The sequence below is a fragment of the Necator americanus genome, chromosome V (genome assembly GCF_031761385.1).
Source record: "Necator americanus strain Aroian chromosome V, whole genome shotgun sequence".
Classification (NCBI taxonomy): Eukaryota; Metazoa; Nematoda; class Chromadorea; order Rhabditida; family Ancylostomatidae; genus Necator; species Necator americanus.
In genome coordinates this window covers 7,403,700-7,424,341 of record NC_087375.1, presented here as the reverse complement: position 1 = coordinate 7,424,341, position 20,642 = coordinate 7,403,700, and the positions used below count along the sequence as shown (strand labels likewise).

At 39.4% G+C, this 20,642-nt stretch overlaps 3 protein-coding genes across 3 annotated transcripts; 2 read left to right on the top strand and 1 right to left on the bottom strand.

The window, feature by feature from the left end:
• Positions 1–514: 514 nt before the first annotated feature.
• Positions 515–5,610, bottom strand: RB195_013208 (uncharacterized protein; the record flags this gene model as incomplete). The annotated part of the gene is made up of 4 exons (XM_064202912.1): positions 515–576; positions 2,869–2,937; positions 5,269–5,380; positions 5,581–5,610. The coding sequence occupies 4 exons, from the start codon at positions 5,608–5,610 to the stop codon at positions 515–517; spliced, it is 273 nt and encodes a 90-aa protein (XP_064058793.1).
• A 1,470-nt stretch (positions 5,611–7,080) lies between these two features.
• On the top strand, positions 7,081–8,146 carry RB195_013207 (uncharacterized protein; the record flags this gene model as incomplete). The annotated part of the gene is made up of 2 exons (XM_064202911.1): positions 7,081–7,129; positions 7,191–8,146. 2 exons carry the CDS (start codon positions 7,081–7,083, stop codon positions 8,144–8,146), a joined length of 1,005 nt encoding a protein of 334 aa, XP_064058791.1.
• Positions 7,385–8,146, top strand: RB195_013206 (uncharacterized protein; the record flags this gene model as incomplete). Its single annotated transcript, XM_064202910.1, has 1 exon — positions 7,385–8,146. The coding sequence occupies one exon, from the start codon at positions 7,385–7,387 to the stop codon at positions 8,144–8,146; it is 762 nt and encodes a 253-aa protein (XP_064058792.1).
• Positions 8,147–20,642: the final 12,496 nt, after the last annotated feature.

Here is a 20,642-nt window from a genome sequence, read left to right as displayed (position 1 = left end):
GATTACAACTACTATAGAAATGTGATCAACGGTATACGTTATAGGATCTACTGAATCATCCCATCACCCCAAAAAATAGCCCTTCCGAAAACTATTTAGGCACTTCTTATTCTCCCCAAAACGACCAAATATGTACCTTTCGATACCGTGGATTTCTGGAAAAAAATTCTCAGTGAGCCACGAGGGAAAACAACTAACAAACATTCTAACGACCCACGTTTCTTAGTCAGCCACGAGTTTTTGTATTTTATTTTGTTATCTTTTCAGCAATTAGTATCTCCCGAAATTTGGAATGTCCCCGAAACCATATTTTCGGCGCTCGAGCACTTTTCGCAGAAGTGACCACAGATCCACAAAATGAAAGAGCAAAATCTAGTGCTCTCATGCCTAGGAATGCATAGAAAAAAAAACATTTTAAACTTCTCTTTTGTGCATTTTAAATAAATTCATGTAAAAGTACCCACCAATGACTGCATCGATTATTTTCACGTTAAGGATACCTTCAAACTAATATTTAGCAAACCCCATTATAATCAAACGTGTACATGTCTCCGTCAATCGTATTCAGGCCAGACACTAAAACGATGTTGTTTGTGGTAATTTGCTCAGTGAGAAAACAAAAAAACTCCCTAAAATAAAAAAAAAACGAAAATCGCTAGTGCATAGTCGGGTCGAAACGAACTGAAGCTCACTGCAGTTGCGTAATTGGCTGCGCTCGAAGCGGTGGCACAGTGTAGCGCAACAGCTTACGCAACAGTTAGCTTCAAGATGGAATCATTTATCTTTATCGAGGTGGGACAACTCGTAGCTTCAGTAGGACTTCAGAGATGAATGGAACAGGCAGGAATTCCACTTTCCTCCCAACTACTGTGTTTAACCGCCTCGCAGAGCGCAGAGGCTTACGTCCACCGACCCTCAGGTCATTTTGACTACTTACTATACATAAGTTTGTAATTTCTCAACACCACCAGACGAAATGAGTGCATTTTCTGGATGTCATTACTCGTTTTCATCCAAAAGGGGCAAAATTATCTAGTGTACTCAAACCTAATTTTAGATGATGACGTAGCATAATCGGAAGAATATAGTTGCACTGTTTTCATTTCGTTATTACGTCCCCTATCGTGTACTTTTTGCGGCGAGGCGGCGTGTGTACATAGCAAAACGGTCATTTATTAAGTACTAATCCGCAAATGTCACCACACACATTCCTTATCCACGGATTACATTGAAAATAAGTGAGCTAAGATGTGTAATTTGAAAATATTTTTAGCGGAATTCGACTGAATATTCGCTATACTGGAATTTGACACGAAAAGAGCAGTTACGAAATCGAGAGAAAAAAAAGAGAAATAAAATCGGAGACAATTATGGGATTGAGGATTTCATCGAGGCTGATGCTGAAACTGACATAATAAGTGCAAATGTAATTAAATATTGAAAATGAATCAAAAACAATTCACATTCATTGGTAGATCCAAACAAATCCTACATAAAGTTTAATAAAGTCTTACAAAGAAAAAATTGATGCTCTTCGTGTCCCACGCAAAAGGAGAAACCACTAGACGACACTGGTACGCGATCGGGACAAGGAGAAGGGTTGCTGGAGCCAACTCGAGCAAATCGACGAACAACAAGTGTCAAGGTGATCAAGATGATCAAGTATTTTGTAATTTTTGCTCTGAGATCAAAGTGTTCGGATACACAAGAAAGAATGATAAATGCATTTTATTTATGACTGTTATTGATTATTTATAATTTATGATTTATGAAGTCGTTTCGTTTAATGGAATCTTTTTTTCAAGTTCCAAACCAGTTGTCTAAAAATGTCCCTGAGAATCTTGATTGTATGTGTAAAACATTCTTTAAAAATAGTTATAATAATTATAAAATATTTTTTTTGCCAATAATATTAAAATATTTTTAATATTTGAGAAGCGCAAAATACATGATGGTCTGTAAAAGCACCTGAACGATACAATTTTCCTCTGTAGCGTGGATTACTCAGAATAATGAGGAAAATCACTGAACTTAAATCGTACGGAACTTCAATCAATACTTTTCTATTCTCCCATTTAAGTAGCATTTTATATACTATCTGTCGTTCTCCTCTTTTTATCCCACTATCTTTCTGCATCCGTTCCTACTTAAATTATTCTTCTTCTTTTTCCTTTCTTTCCCACTCATCACTTATCTGTTCCTAATTTTTCGTTATTCTTTGTTTGCTAGCTAGCAAATTTGTCTTTTCGTTTCTTTTCAATGCATTTTATTATTTATTTATCTATTTCTATCGTCAGAACTTGTTTTCTTTGTTTTTTTTTTGGCTGCTACATGTTTATTCAATCTTTAAGTCTATTTTAAAACCTTTAGTTTGCTACCTATGGATAGATATATGTAGATAGTTTGGATAGCTAGACAAATACAATTCATTTCAATCAATTCGATTTGAATTTTAAAATCTTTTTTTTTTCTTTCCTACCTATTGTTCCTATCTATCCACATCATTTCCATCACTTCTCTTGCCTCTTTTCTTCCTTATTTCTCTATTTTCTCTCTATTTTTCTTTGTCATTTTTATTTGCAGATTCTCTTATTTGTAAAATGCCAAGTGACCTCTCGGGTAACTCCATGAGGGAAAGGTGCACGATGGTACCTTAGCTCGTCGCAAATCGCTGTGCCTAATCCTAACAAAGAATTTTCATTAAAAAAAAACATTTTATATTTTTTTAGACTGCAGTGGTCTCACCTAACCTCTAAAAAATCAGTTTAACGCTTTAACCTTAAAACTTTTGTAACTGCGTAAAAAACTGCTGCTGATAGCGCTCACCCGTGAACAAAGCAAGCAAAAAAAAAGTTACTAGATACCTACTATTGCGAAGTATTGCTTTCAGTTCTTCAGTGCTCTCAAGACGTAACCATCGAAGATTGGAGTCGTTCTCTAAAAGGTGAGAGAATTGGTTAAAGGGATCACCCCACGAATCTGGGGTGGTGCGGGTTTCAGGTGGGTTGTGCCTGTACGGAGTCGTGATTATGGAGAGAAGGGTGATTCCGTTCATTTCTTCCTAATTACCGTAAAAAAAAACAGCCCAGAAGATACGGCTTCGAGCGTTCCGGCACGGCTACTTTCTACAACGAGTTCGATTGGAGCGCGCCAGCCCTGTGCACGCGCCGCATCTTCCGGGCCGTTTTTTACGGCAGTTAGGAAGAAAAGGACGAAATCACTCTCCTCTCCATAATCTACGATTCCGTATACGAATACTCCACCTGAAATCCGAACCACCTCAGATTCGTTGGGTGATGCTTTTAAATTACGTGAGCGTAGGGCACGTACATGGTCAAGTATAGTTGGGTCAAAACGACATGAAACACGGGCATTTGCGCAAGCGGCTGCGCTCAAAGCGGAGCGGTGGAGCGTAGCGGTTGGGATCGCGTAAGCATCCATGCCACCGCCACACACCTCTGCAGTTCGCCATGGTCGCACCTCGATTCCAACCGCTGTCTCCACCGCACCGCTTCCGATCGCGGCCGCTTGCGCAACGGTCCGTGCTTCATATCGTTTTGACCCAACTATACACTAAATCTCTGTGCAATTACAGAATCGAGACCTAGTAGAAGAAATAACCCGTTTCCATTCATATCTGTGAAGATCGGGTTTGCTGTGCGGTTTCGGGAGGGCTTTATGAAACACCTTGTGATCCATAGTTCATAATCATAGTTGTGGTACGTGGTGGTCTGTTACGTTGCCAGATCTAACAAATGATGTAAACAGTAGCCAATGTGTTGATCTTTGAGTTTCCCTACCGTCTGAATCCTACTGTAGAATGATGAGAGGATAACTGATCACTGATGGCCTCGACTATATCCAGGCTCAGGCAAACGCGATAACGCCGATACCTCAGCTGACGATGAAGAAAGATCAGTACCAATCTTGGCTTCAGCTCAAGTTGCTCAAAAAAAGGCTACTCTCTGGATTTACTTCCACATTCCCTAAACTTCCGCTGTGAGTAGGAATTCGGATTGTGTATGAAGAGAAGATACTCTGTATATCACGCTGTAATTGCTCCCAATAACAACAATAAATAAGCGGATCTCAATTTTCCCCCGCAATAAGAGATTGTTTACGATAACCTAGTTCGAGCTTGTGGGCGAAGATAGATGTACCGAGTAAGCTGAAAGCGGTATCATGCTCGTTCGTCATAGACTGAGCCAAGAAAAATGGCAGTGATTCCGTAGTTGCACAATGAAAACATTGTTTTTGCAGGCAGTAAACAACTAGATTTACAGAATGAACCAGTATTTAGGAGACATATATTGGGTTGGGGCAATTATTTGGAGAGCCACAGACATAAAAACAGCAACAAATGGAGATGAAAAAAATCAACGAATGCGGGGAATGGAATATCGAAAAGCAAAAATGATTTCTGTAGAAAATTTTCGAATTAAGAAACGATTCGGATTAGAATGGAAATTATCAAAAAAAAAAGAACGATTTCAACCCATTTGCGACAGCGTGCTTTTTTGTGCACCTGGTGTACAGGACCAGGCAATCGACTTCAAAGAGCTAAGTTAGTATTATACCCTGAGATAATAAACTCACAAATTACAAGAAACTACTTAAAAACCAGGAAATCATGGAAAAGACCCGCTGAAAAGTGCGCGGCCCACCGTTGTGGCACGCGACCAAAAAAGCGCGGCTCACAGTTGAGTCGTCAAACGGTTAAAGGCAGCATACCACGAATCAGGGGTGGTACGGATTTCAGGTGGAGTGTTCGTATACGGGATAGTAGATTATGGAGAGAAGGGTGATTCCGTCCAATTCTTGCTAATTGGCGTAAAAAAACGGCCCGGAAGATACGACTTCGGGTGTTCTGGCACACTATTTTCTACAAGGAGTTTGATTGGAGCGCACCACACTTGTGCACGCGCCGCATCTTCCAGACCGTTTTTTACGGCAATTAGGAAGAAATGGACAGAATCACCCCCCTCTCCATAATTTACTATCCCGTATAAGAATACTCCAGTTGAAATCCGTAGCACCACAGATTCGTGGGGTGATGTCTTTAAGTAAATGGATGAAAACTTTTAAAACTCTCCGTGAATTGGGATGGTGAGGCCAATTGAATGGTATATTCAATTTATGTCATGTTCTGCTGTTTTCAGGTTCCCCTTATGTTTTTAATACAGTTGCACATTCTGTGACCACGCGATTGACCGATGATTCAAAATTGCCCACTGCCAACCCTCTGGGGTCGATTAATTGGTGCCATACTTGTCTGGGAGGATAAAAACACTGAGTAGCGACCACGTTCGGTCTGTTCTTGAATCTTGTCATGTTCTGTAGCCAGGAGAGGTATTGACGGCATTATATCCTTCGTCAGGGCCTGGAAAATCAAAGCCATCAGTAATTTATCCTCTCAAGCGCCTCATCAGCCTACAGAAGGACTAAGACGATAAGCATACTGAAGGAACAACACATCGGCTAGTGTTACCTCATTAGTTGAATAAATCTGGTAACGTAACAGACCACCACCCACCCCAACTAGGAGTCAGAAGGGACGTGACCCATCGGCTCAGGACTCACAGGTTGTTGTGGGGCTGTACTGGCGTTCATAAAGCCGAAATGGTTCCGAGTTAAAGTCGAACGCGTAGGCGCATTTCTGTAGAGATTGATTTGCACCGTGCACCTTATCCTTTATACTTTTGATACAGTACAGTAAGCCTTAGCATGGAGCATTGGCTATACTGTAATGTGTTCATAGCTTACAAATGAGCTACAGAGGGGCTTAGGTTAGGAAAAATGACAGAAATTGAAGAAAATGGTAAAGAACTTAGTAATTGAATGAATTCATTCAAACTAATCAGAATAAGGACAAGCTAAAATGAGACACAAAACTTTTTGGAAGTTTCTTAAATAAATTCCTTAAATTTAGAGTACTTCAAAGATATTTGCAGAGGGGAATATTTGCATTTTTCACCCAAAGGTTTCCTGTGAATATTAGAAAGATGTTACGGGATTGTTACGTGAATGCTGAATGGAAGATTCAATCGTATCCTGTGGGTGAAAAATGCAAATATTCTCCTCTCCTAATAACGCTGTTTTTGTTGGTGAATTTTTAAAATTTTATGGATATACGTCAATGTTTGTACGAACTTACGCACATACTTTGAGATTGTGAAAACGAAAGCAAACATTTGAAATGGAGGATCTGAAGGAGTTTTAAGTTGCTCACTTTCACATTTATATAAATCAATCGAACAAAATAACGCAATTTTTCAAGAGAGACCAAATTCTAAGCAGATCTCTGTTTCACAATCATTATATTATGCAATTCCGCCGATAGCCACAGTTTAGTCCCAATTTTGCAGTATAAACAATAGCAAATATTAGACAATAATAAACAATAATAAATAAACAATAGTAAGAGTAGTAGAGTATGTCATATAAAATAGTAATAAACAAGGTAAATTGGAGTAATAGAATCTAATAATAAGATATAAGAAGATTCCAGTATGACGATTGAAAAAAAGTAATTTCCACAAAAAAAAAACCGAATCAGGAAACGTTTCGGAGAAGAATGAAATTCACAAGAAAAATAATATATTTGTGATTGAGAAAGTGATTTTTCAAAGGCGCTACCTACAATTGAAATTGATCGTGTTCGAATCTTTCCACAAATATATACTAGCTTAGGGGTGTAGTTCATGACTATCACCGTAATCGCGCCGAATTCCCCCTGTTAATCCAGAAAAAGTGCGTGAAACAGGTTTAGTTGTACTGGTACTCCCAACGATGCAACTTGTAACGCGATAGAACGCGAGCACGTTTCGGCTTTTTCGCCGTCTTCACGTAGAAGCATGAAGACGGCGAAAAAGCCGAAACGTCAGGCAAATAAAGGTTCCATCTAAAAACCTCGTAGGCACACTATAGCAAAACACAGACAGAATATGCCGAGGTTTCAAGACAAAAGAACATTCGAACTACTACATGAAGTACCGCCGAATATGTTCTTTCTCGTACGCGAACATTATCGCTACGCCAGAAAGTGGTGACCACACGTCAATCCGTGATTTTTCTCCAGCGATGCAAGACGAATGGGCTGATTCTAAGTTCATTTCAAATAAGAAAATAGGTACTCGTGCAGTCTTCTGAGAATCATCCTAAGATCTGTAATATTTATCGATCCATCTTAGGAATTGTAATTAAGGAAAAACAGCATGTATTGTACTCATCATTGTTGAAATGTATTTCGAAAGAACAGGCCTGTCGTCGTCTTCTACCTGAACAAGTATGGAGGAGGATTGAAAGTGGATCTAGAGCGATCTGCGATTCTATTCGGTCTAGCGTCAGCTCGACCCTGCGCGTAAAGTACGATAGACTTTTGGGTATGGAGAGTGGAAACCATTCCAACAATGGAAGTAGTCCACGTAGACTCCACCGAGCAATTGACACAACAGCTCCAAATGCTGTTAATAATCAAGGGGCAAGAGTAACGGTACTCGACAACATTCATTTGTCCGATAATGCTGTTGACTTTCTGAGCCTTGGACCATCATTTTCAATTTCACATCGAATCGATGGGTCAACATTCCGTAAAGTCACAGTAGGCCTCCACAAGCTTCGGGACCAGCTTCGAATCAGAACTAGGAATGAAAGTAACCATCAGCACACTGCACCTATAAGCAGAAGAGCGTTACCCCCAACACCATTTCCGCGCAACTTTTATAAAGAACCTGAACCAGCTCGCGAAACAGACACAAAATTTAGAATTCTATTATCTGGGGTGTTGTCCGCTTATAACCATCATAGACGACTCACCCTTAACAATCTTACGCGCGAGCAATGGCAGGGTTTGAAGGAAATCCGCGAAATGACTACAAGAGGGGACATACGCCTTTCAGTAAGCGATAAGGGTGGGGAATTCGTAGTCATGTCACAGGCTCTTGATCGGGAAACAACAAATCTTCACTTGCAAGATGAAACGATCTATCGCCGCGTAACAGAGAAAGAATTCCTTGTGCAGTGCAAACGCTTGAATCATGTATGGATGACTATTGGAAAATCTGCTGGCCTTGACGAACGATTTGTTAGCCGCCTAAACTTGACAAACCGACCTGCCTGTGTTCTACAGCCTCATCAAAACGCATAAGCTGAAACCCGATGAGGTCAACTCAACATCAGCGGCCACATTCAAAATCCGACCAATAATAAGTTGTGTGGGAGGACCAACGGATCGCATTTCGTGGTTCCTTAATAAAATCGTGAGTCAAATTTTGCCTAAAATACCATCTCATTTGTCGAACACGCACCATTTCCTTGAGCGATTACGCAATGCGAGAGTTGAGGGCAACTGCGTAATAGAGTCCTTTGATGTAACCTCACTCTACACGAATGTAAAAAACAGTGAGGCGCTGCAAGCTCTCTCGAGATGATAGATTTATATGGTAACAACTTGGAAACATATGGACTAAGTAAATCTCCATAATAACGCTTATCAAGGAATGCCTGAATTGTAATATCTTCAGGTGGTCAGGAAATTATTTCGCGCAACTGAGAGGGCTAGCAATGGGTCAACGATTAGCACCAGTACTGGCGATCTGCTTCATGAGCAGAATCGAAGAACCAGTACTTTCGCGTAGACCAATAATATTGCAGATATATTGACGACTGTTGCATCATAACATCAACACAGTCCGAAATGGACGAGTGTTTCCGAATACTCAACCAACAATCGCAATATATAAGACTCACACGAGAAACCCCAAAAGAAGGATGGCTTCCGTACCTCAACACACAAATAAGTACTTCAAACAACATTATTAGAGTAAAGTGGTATCGCAAAGAAAGTTGCAAGAACATCATATTGCACGCCAAATCTGCACATCCGACTGCAGTAAAACCCAGTGATTCGTAATATGTTCAAAACCGCTAGTGAAGTATGCACTGGCAACCAAGAACGACACGAATCACGAAGACTAGCCTGAAAATCGCATGTGCCAATGGCCATACAGTACGTCCGCATTACCGAAGAACCCGCACTGTAAATAGCAATATTCCGCGCAAAACAAAATTTCTCTTTGTCTTCCTTTTATCTCTGACAATGTCAGTGCCGCTGTTCAGCGCAGCATTATCCAAGCACAATTACAAAATGACGTGATCTTGGTAAATATCCCAAATGCAAACATCAAAAGCCAGCTTGTTAGAAACAGACTATATGATAGATACTGCATCTGTGAAAGATGTGTTATTTGTCCTTACGGAAAAACAGGCGACTGCGCAAAAATAGGGGTAATATATGAGATTGAGTGCTTGATATGCAATGCAACTACGTTGGGGAGACCGGTAGGAATCTTGGAGTGAGGATTAATGAACACATGGCCGGAAAAGACGAAAAACTTGATAACACCACTAGGAAGGCACAGACATGAGGCCCACAACGGAAACGATTACGATGGAAATGCGTTATACTGGCTCACGAAACAGAAATATCGGCAAGGAAGACGTTGGAGGCGTTTTTTATTCTTAAAAGAAACCCTTCAATGAATAATAAGAATGAATGCTTGTCCATAACGAATGAGTTCTTGCCACTTGTACCGCTCTGTGACCTATAACCGAATGATATTCTGTGTGTAGATCAAATCATCTGTGTCGTCGCTGGTGATCTACACGCAGCAATACTCATTCGCTGGTACACTGAGTGACAAGTGCGTGCAACCAGCCGCGCCACATCCGGTGGAGCAAAACGTAAGACCATTTTCAATGTAGATAGGTTTCTGTTTTCACTACCCTGAACGATTATCGAAACACTGACCCAGGGTGGTGTGGCACTTGACGGGATAAACGTAGCATTGTTCCAGTCATCCTCTATTTAGGCCTCTGAAGACGGCGAAAAAGCCGAAACGTCAGGCAAATAAAGGTTCCATCTAAAAACCTCGTAGGCACACTATAGCAAAACACAGACAGAATATGCCGAGGTTTCAAGACAAAAGAACATTCGAACTAGAACGCGAGCAATTTGGTCATCGTCCAACGTCTGAAACCCGACCAATACGTCTGAAATCCGGCTAATACGTCTAAAATACAGCTAATGTAGCTCATATGTGTTGCGAAGGCTCATCAACTTGCAAGACTGCAGACGTGTAGTGGATTACCATCGTTCTACTGACCGTAATAAGCAGTATCGTTGGGAACATCGATGCAACATGAGCTGTCTCACAGGCGATTTTCTGAATCACTAGTTTGAATTTAGCGTCATTCGTCACGTTCATATTCGTGAATTACGCTTCTATCTCTATCTGTTCGCGGTGAGACCTCAACAACGTGAATTTTATGATATGCTGCTTTTTCAGGCAACGAGAGATGAGCTGGGACGTGAGCCCAATTAATGGCGACGATATTCGGTTTATGCTGTTCAGTTGTTTTCGGGTTTGCCTTATGTAATACGTTTATGTCGATGAAAGCAAACCGAAAAACACTATTTGAGCATCGTGAGAGACACTAGCGAGAGCGTTCCTGAATTCACTATCGAACGTTGGAGACGCACGCGGCTTGCCGAACACCTAATAACAATAATCTGCCAATTGTGCGTTGTAGGGGAAACTGATGGAGCACGCTCAAGCACGGATTCTGATTCTATACTCAGAATAATGCATCACCCAATCAACTTCCGCTTCTGTTGCTGTCGGGCTCAGCTCAAGCTTTTTTCTTTAATTCTGGCGCTTTGGAACATTTAAAACTACTTTGACAGGTTCATATGCTCATCAGAGATATCTACTTCCTTCTCCTTGAGCAGTGAACAGAGCGAAGATCGTCGTTTTTTGTTTTATTTACATTTTTTGACTGAATTAGATTTTTGGTTTACTATCACCGAACCGAAAAAAATGGCAATAGCCATCGTGGTCTTTTGGAAGAGCTAGACTAGTAAAATAAGCGTAATGGAAAGGGAAACGTTTAAACGAAAACAACAAAAATTGCGTGCATATCGAAATTATTGCGGCTTTAATGAATGACGAGATAAACAAGCATCAAAACTCAAAAAGTGACAGAAATTTTGATTATTGGGTTTGCTGTATATGTATATGAGTATAAGTATACGAGCCTGATTGCTACCTGGCTTTGCTTATCCTAAATCCATTCAGAAATTTGAGTATACCCTCCGGGCACTTACGAGCTATATAACAAGCAGTTATATGGCGGAAGTTACCCAGATATTCCAACAAAGGTATTGTTGTCCAATGCCAATTTTGCAGAATGCCAAAGCACAACTCAAATAATTCGAACACAAAAAGAAAGGGCGGAATCTTTGGTAACAACTCTCCATTTCGTCACACTGAACTGCTGGTCATTGTCGACCTGAGGGGACTCGGGTCACTCGGTGTCAATAGGCGGTTTAGGCGAGACTCCAAGTCTCACAGAATTCGGTACAGCCAATGGATGGATACTGTGCTGGTTGGTCTCGATGGGAATTGAGAAGGTTAGACAGAGCTAGCACTAGTTTACTAGCCCACAGGCAATAAACCAACGTGTTTTGGGATACGAGTGATTCGAGAAATGCCAACTTTCTTGTTGCAAATGACTGGCATCTATTTGAGATGTTAGGGACAAAAAAAAATTAAAAAATAAGGACATTTACTATTAATGCAATACTTACTTATTTACATTTACTATTAATCACAATGAATAATAATGATTAATGAGCTGTGTTCAAAGATAATACAGCTCGCCGAGGATGCGTGGAAGCGGTTCAGACGATAATACCATCCCGCCGTCCGCTGATTTTGTCAAGTATTTAGGGTATGTTTTATAAATTTATTGTAAGTTTATAAAATTTTACAAACAAGTACCTTTTATCCACTTTAACAAACTAGATAATAAGTACTAAGTAATGAGGTTGTGATTTTATTTAGATGTGCGTTTTATTTTTATTAGTGCTAATACGGCCGGATAACGTTGAGTGGAATTAACTATTTGAAGTAGCTTATTTTTTTATCAAAATGGTTCGATTTTTCAAAAAAATACACTCCTCTTCATTGCCCCAGCCCCTTTTTTAGCCTATTCGCAGACGATACGCGTCAGCGAAGATGCCTCAGAGGATAATACAATATCAACCCGCTGATGAAGTCAAAACAAGTGGTTCATGTGGTCAAAGTGAGTAAGTAGTTCGTTTTTTGCCAAAAAAAAGTAACAAAGGTTCCAAAAACTTGATACAACCAACGTAGAGAATGTAATAGAATAGATCTATATTGACTAGTGGCTGGTACACTCAAGGAAAAGGAAAGGAAATCACCCGCATAGCTACTACTAGTACAGCTTTTGCTGGTTTCCAGATCTTCCATAACAACTAGGCTTCAAACTTGAAGGAATAAACCTCTAGTGGAATTACTGCAGTTTATGCTACGGAGCACTCATAATACGCCATCAACTTATGTGATGAGCTTACTGTTAATAAAATAAAACATTTAATCGAGTTTTAAAACAGAGAACACACACTAGCCATTCATTAACAAACTCTAGTGAGTCAAGAAACTCTAAAACCTTTCCTAACCTTACTATCACTCATGACGACCACTCGCACACAACTTCGATGAAAAGAGGAAAAAGGGACGGTGGAAAATCGGAAAGTGGAAAAGTTTGAAATCCACAAAGGCTTAATTGTTTCGGGAAACTTCAATGAAATGATGTGAAATGTTTGAGAAATGTAAATTTATAGATTATATTTCATATAGTAAATCATGATAATAACATAATAATAAAAATACGGTATAATATAACATAATATATAATATGATTTGTCTATAATATAGTGTATAATGTAATCTATCTATAATACAATACTATAATATAATAGTAATATAATATGATTTGTATATGTATGTATGATATAATATGTGGTATAATTTGTCCATAATATAATAACATAATATCTCTATAACATTATAATATAATATATTTAATATATAATACAGCTTGTCTACAACATAGTAATAAAATAAAATTTTTATAAAAAAAAGGAAAAAAATTAATAGGCATTTTTCATGTATAGACATACATAAAAAATTTATGTATGTAGATACACACTTTAATACAATTCACAAATTTCTTGATGAAAATCTGGACTTTTAGGTGGTTAATTGTTGAACATTATTTAATTTTCGATAAGTACTAGAAAATAATGCATAGATACTAGAACGGATTAAATTTTACGACCAATCGACAATCGCAGTTGAAGCATGACTATTCCTGGGAGATTGGGATTTGTTGGGCGTGGCCAACCATGCACATATTTGGCCAGTTGCTACTGATTCAATTAATTGAACGGACGTCTACAAGAGGATGGATGTGGAGAAGAAAAAAAAAACACGCGCCCACACAAGAAAAAAAACAAATGTTATTCGCATCCGTGCCTATACGAGTTGTTTATTTCTTATGTTCCAATAAAAATATGGAAATTTACTCAGGAGTTCGCATGATTACAATAGCGCTGCTGTCCCATTCTGTACCAATGATGAATACGGCAAGTGAACGACTTATTTGGTCAGTTGCCGTAATTTGGTGGAAAGTATGCGTTATCTTCTCGATGTATATTATACCTTAGAGGAAGCAAGCTTAATTATATATATATATATATATTTGTAGATTTATATGTAAATTATAAAAATATGATTTACATATACATAGAAAGAGCATAAAATAAGCTTTCCAACGATTCATAAAACTTCGCACAAAAATCTTACAGTCACTCCTACAGTGCTGAAACTAACGAAACAAAAAAAAAACTATTAATCTAATATATTATATTAGCGATGCCCAAAAATAACCAATTATTTGAGTAGCAACAGGGGAAAAAACAAAACTTACATTTAATTTTATCTTTAGTCAGTTATGTAATCTCCGTCGTTATCCAGGACCTTTTGCCATGCCTTTGCTGGTAGAGCTTCAACCCCTGTTCATGAAATTTCGTTTCCTTTAAAGAAAAATATGAATCTGCGTGAGCTCGCACTTCATGGATATTTTTGAAATTTTTATTCTCTAGAGAATGTCCCATCGATCGGAATAAATGAAAATCAGATGTTGCTACATATGTCTGGAGAATATGGAGGATGTGGTGAAACCTCCTAATTCAGCTGCATTACTTTTTTCCTGGGTTACTTTTGCTGCGTGCGGTCTGAGATTTTTCATACACCCTAGCTAAACCTTCCCAATTTCTTGAAGATGCCTTTGGCCTGTTGACCCAGTATCCTGAAGAATGTTTCCTACTTCCTGACTACTCATTTTGGGATCAATTTTCACCAGTGACTTTAAAGCGTCATTATTAAGCTCAACAGCGCGTTCATTTCGATCGCTATCAGACGAGTGAAAATCACCGCTGGAAAATTTTACTAAACCAGTACTGGCACTTTTTGGCACTATACGTCCCCATACATATCAGAAATTTTCTTTCTTATAATCGTTACATTAAAACCCGATCGGAATTGAAACATCATGTTATGCACGTGAGTGTTCTTCAATTGTTTGATTATCCGCCGATTTTACAACGATGTGATAAAAACGTTTAAATGTGTTAGAATTTAATTGTCACAAATGTCAAGAACCCAGCCATATAAAATACGCTTTTATACATTCACGCTCTGAACAAGACTGAAGCAAATATTTCGCACTACTAATAATTGATTATTTAAGGATGTCCGTAATATATGTATGTATCGAAATGATAGCACAGATTCTACGTATACAATTTTTTTTTACCAAAGTCAAAATTTTTCTGATATTTGAACTTGGACAAGAAAATGCCTATCTCCGTTTTTTTTGTCGCAATTTTCAAACGTGTAAAAAGTCAATGGGTGATTGATTTAAATCAGAAATTTCTACATTCAAGAAGTCTACCTATTTCAGAAAAGTGCGCAAACCATCCATAAAGCTGTCTTTATTCCCAGGAATACAGGAACCACGTTAGAGCAAAAAAGTAGTAAAAAAAAGAAACGATACAACGTTACAAAGATATACTTGATTAGAGTTAAGAGGTGTTTGGGGAATAAAGCAAAGTGTTTGAGATATTATTAAGATGTAATAATTATGAAGCCAGATTCTACGTATACAATTTTTTTACCAAAGTCCAAATTTTTCTCATATTTGAACTTGGACAAGAAAATGCCTATCTCCTTTTTTTGTTTGTCGCAATTTTTAAACGTTTTTAAACGTGTTTGAGAGTGTTTCTAGGCTGAAAGTTCGATCTGTTTAGTTATCCGCGATTTTCTGGAAGAAAATCAATTTAAAAATGGAAAATGTGTTACTTTCAAAAATGAGGAAGTCGCTCAGCTCCACGGTGCTTGTAGGAGTAATTTTAAAGCAAATAAAATCTCAGTAGAATCGTAGAATCAACACATGGAACATATACATATAAGAAGGACAAAATTTGGGAGATAAGCCAGATGAGTGATAAAAACATGAGCACTGGATTTTCAATGTCCTATTCCTGGGGTCACGAATTCATTTGCTAAGTGATAGAGACTTAGAAAATCATATTATTGGTCTATAAAACCTTTGTTTAAGTGATGCTTACGTTCCTCCTGAGCTCAATTCGAAGAGCAAGGATTTTGATGACAAATAATAAAACTTCTTCCATTCTTTACGTACCCACTTAATAATGTAAACGAATTCTTCATTTTGCCGTGCGCAACGGTATTCCGTAGGTCATAAAAACCCATGCTAGGAAAAAAAACTGCTTTATGTACGAGAAGTCAGAAGGTGTCTTATGGTTTCATTTTTGTAGGTGCTCAATCTGTCCATATTTGGGATAATCCTATTCTGTGATAATCAACGTACAAGCACACCTGCTCAGCATCACTTCGTTTAAAGGCATCACCCCACGAATCTGAGGTGGTACGGATTTCCGGTGGAGTATTCGTGTACGGGATCGTAGATTACTGAGAGAAGGGTGATTCCGTCCATTTCTTCCTAATTGCCGTAAAAAAACGGCCCAGAAGATACGGCTTCAGGCGTTTTGGCGCACTATTTCCTACAGGGAGTTCGACTGGAGCGCGCCAGCCTTGTGCGGCGCCGCATCTTCCGGGCCATTTTTTACGGCAATTAGGAAGAAATGGGCGGTATCACCCCCTCTCCCATCCCGTATATGAATACTTCACCTGAAATCTGCACCTCAGATTCGTGGGTTGATGCCTTTAAAGACTCAGGAACGATTCAGAAATCAAATACTACTTAGCCTAAAGGGAATTTCCATACCAGGAAATTGGCGACTTTGGGATTTCTTCACGAAGAGATAAGGTTAGTGATAAAAATTCACGAATATGATCGCGATCACCATCAATTCCCCTTAACTATTCAACGAAATGACGTGAGAAACGGTCTTGTTGCACTAGACCCGACTACGATGCGCCTGATAACATGTCATACCTGTGAGAAAAGAAATACGTCTGTCTGCCCGAACTAGAGAGATGGTGTCAGCAGCACATTAAATCTTCGGTCGTTCAGAAAAGTGATGCGTATGCCTGCAGTGGCAGACGTGTCACGTTGTTAGGTGCCTCGTAGGGGGATCTGGTGCGACAACGTCGTTTCACAAGCCGTTTTTCTCTATAACTAAGGAGAATCGAGCAATATCGCGATCATGCTCGTGAACTACATAAATAGCCTTATATCTTCTTGGGAAGATTCCAACGTCCCTATTTATATGGTATGCTGCCCTGAAGACAATATGCTTGTGTTTTCGACTGATTGCAGCATACAATTCTATTATTGCAATCCGACCCAATAGTTTTTTTTTGTATCGTTTCTTATAGTTTCTAAACGTTAAACATCGAAATCAAACATTCTGAATGACACTAGGAACACTTGCTTCATTAGAAAAAATTGAAAATTCTTCATTATAAAAAAATTAATCACAGAAATCAACGAGGTCGAATTAAATAGTTGAGATTGAGAAGATACATAGTTTATATATGAACATTTGAAAGAATTAACATTTTACTTCTTTTTTTCATTGACTTTGCCAACGACCTCCATAAGCACTGCTGAGCTACTAGAATGCGATTTTTCCATAAAATCATACATTTTTTTCTTAACCTAGTTGGGCTTCCTTCCTATCTCTCGCTAAGGTAAAAAGGGTTGAAGAATAATGTAAGAACAGAAACTTTTCCAATGAATTTAATTTACAAAACTCTTCTATTTACTATTTAAAACATAGGAAAGACAAAGAGAACGATTCTACATGGATGAGCAAACTCAGAAGTTCTATGAAGGAAAAAGAATTATTCGCTGCAATTGCTGAATGATTTGCATTCCCTCGTGCACAAAAGTAAAGCTGCTCTTGGAATGCGTAATGAAGGATTTTTTCAAACTACAAAAAGAAATCCAGTTGTCGACTTACGCAACACACATTGACACATTGAACGATCATTCAATTTCAGATATTTTTTTTAGAATTTTAAATCATAGAAAGCAGCAGTGAGGATGTTTTTTCGCTTAAAGGCACCACCCCACGAATCTGAGGTGGTGCAGATTTCAGGTGGAGTATTCGTATACGGGATGGGAGACTACGGAGAGGGAGGTAATTCCGTCCATTTCTTGCTAATTGCCGTAAAAAAAACCGGCCCGGAAGATGCGGCGCCGCACAAGACTGGCGCGCTCCAATCGAACCTCTTGTACAAAATGGTGCGCCAAAACGAATGAAGCCGTATCTTCCGGGCCGTTTTTTACGGCAATTAGGAAGAAATGGACGGAATCACCCCCCTCTCCGTAGTCTCCCATCCCGTATACGAATACTCCACCTGAAATCTGCACCACCTCAGATTCGTGGGGTGATGCCTTTAAGGAGAAGGAGTGATTCCTTCCATTTCTTCCTAATTGCCGTAAAAAAAGGCCCGGAAAATACGGCTTTGGGCGTTCCGCCTTTTTATTTTCTACAAGGGGTTCGATTGGAGCGCTCCAGCCTTGTGTACGCATCATCTTCCGGGCCGTCTAGTAAGAAATGGACGAAATCACCCTCCTCTCCATAGTCTCCCATCCCGTACACGAATTCTCCACCTGAAATCCGTACCACCTCAGATTCGTGGAGTGATGCCTTTAAATTGCGTTATATTTCACTTTAGAGCTGGGTGAGATAGCGCAATAACGATAGCGCGCTTTTTTTTTCGCTATATGACGCGTGAGACAAGTCAATTAACTTTTACGAAGTATATTTGTATTATATTCGAAGACAATAAACCTATTAAGTGCGAAAAGAAGTTTTAGAAGAAAAAAATGTAAATCCTTGAGAAAATAATCGTTAAGAATAGTACGGCCCACCGCCGTGACGCATTGTCCCACATGACCGAAAAAAAAACGGCTGACCGTTTAATCGCGATGTCGTCAAGGGGATAAGAGAGGGAAGGGAGTGATTCTAAAGGAAGAAATCCTTAGCACAGATATTGGAACTCAAACCTTATGTTTAAAAGTATTTATTTTAATCAATAAAATAATTTTGCGTACAATTTATCACATTAGGGGATCGGACGCTTAATGGCATCACCTCATGAATCTGGGGCGTTGCGGGTTTCAGGTGGGCGATGCTTATATGGGTCGCAGATTGCGGGGAAGAGGGTGATTCCGTCCATTTCTTAATTTCCGTAAAAAAAACGCTCCGGAAGATGAGGCGCGCCGGAACGCTCGAAGTCGTATCTTCCGGGCCGTTTTTTTACTGCGGAAATTAGGAGGAAATGGACGAAATCACCCTCTTCCCCGCAATCTACCACCCCGTATAGGCATTGCCAACCTAAAACCCGCACCACCCCAGATTCGTAGGGTGATGCCTTTAAAAAACGAGAACTATGCTTGGGAAATATTGAGAATAAGTAGCTTTACGCAAAAATCCGAACCTTTTTGAACACTAATTTCTAGTCTTCCTTCATCTGGTGGATGAATCGCACAAAAGAAACTGTCCAACGTCAACCTTGTTTACGTAGATTGAAGAATTGTTAAAGTCTTGGTACCGCACTTGTGGGGGAATAATCGGAGATTAATCAGCCATAACAATGTGAGAACGGGAGATAAACTTAACATCCTAACAAGATCAGATTTTCTACTTGTACAGCCCGTTTCTTGGCAGCTTCGTATAGAGAATTTCAAGATTTTTGGACGTAAGCAGTCTTTCTCAGCAGATTTCCTCTATCGTTGTCTGAACTTCGAACTGAGTTATCTACAATCTCCAGACATCTCATACTAGTTACGAATAGCTGTCATTCCAGGATTTCTCTATAGAGTTTATCGTCTTATCTTTCTAAAGTTCTCATTCTTTATACGTTTAGAATTCGTTAGAAGGAGTTGCTCGTTCTAAGCATAGATATCCTTCGTCTAGTAGAATATTGATAGTAGAGTACGATTTGTTTACGTGGAAAAGTGCAATACCTACGACATTCGACGTAAGAAGTGCAACTATAGTACTATACTATGAAAAGTTCATCTCATCTCTACTCAGCACGCAATCTATTGTACTATCGGCATAGATGAGATAGTCGGAGCCGGTGCTCTGGACCCCTTCACATTTGGACGGTTGGCGAAAGGATCTTCATCACTTGCGCTGCATCCGATGGGCTAAACTCCCTTCACCTACGGAGGGTCCGGCTCACTCTATCACACCTATGACTGTCGGTACAGTCATAGGTGTGATAGAGGGAGCCGGACCCTCCGTAAGTGAAGGGAGTTTAGCCCATCGGGTGCAGCGCAAGTGATGAAGATCACTTCGCCAACCGTCCAAATGTGGTATTAATACTGGTATTTGAAAGAAAGTAGTGCGCATGATTCGGGACATAGTCAATTCTTTTATAGGCTATGGTAAATGAAAATTTCTCAATGTTCAGCGAGATGTCCTCACATTCTCGTACTAACAATAAAGAATAAAGTGCACGGCAGTGATTACATCTCTACGAGGACTCGACTACGACTTCAATTCACACTTCAATTCAATCCAATTTTGAAGTTCATTTATAAAGGCGGTTGCGGCGTGGACAATGATTTGCGGAGGGGGCTAGACGATACATTAAGTCAGCGCTTTCGTCCTCCCAAGCAAACCATGGTATCATTTTATCGACCCGTACGCATGAAAAGATTTGTGTGCTCTGGAGCAGTTTCGAACTATCGACCGCGTAATCGGAGACGAATCCCCGGACTGCGCGGTCGATACAACTGCGCTGCATGCGCTCCAGCATAAGTAACAACGATAAATGGATCTAACTGAATGTTAAGGATAAAGAATAAAGAATCTGGAATTAATCAGTCCGTTTGGGAAGCATTAAAGCATTCAGATCGATTCGGAATCGTCAGATGTTTACATACGAGTGTCTAGCTTGAACACAGCTACACCCGCCCAATGTTATTCCATCTAATAAACAGAGAATGTTATTACTAGAGTTCGAATGTTCTTTTGTCTTGAAACCTCGGCATATTCTGTCTGTGTTTTGTTATAGTGTGCCTGCGAGGTTTTTAGATGGAACCTTTATTTGCCTGACGTTACGGCTTTTTCGCCGTCTTCAGAGGCCTAAATAGAGGATGACTGGTGCAATGCTACGTTTATCTCGTGAAGTGCCGCACTACCCTAGGTCAGTGTTTCGATAATCGTTCAGGGTAGTGAAAACAGAAACCCATCTACATTGAGAATG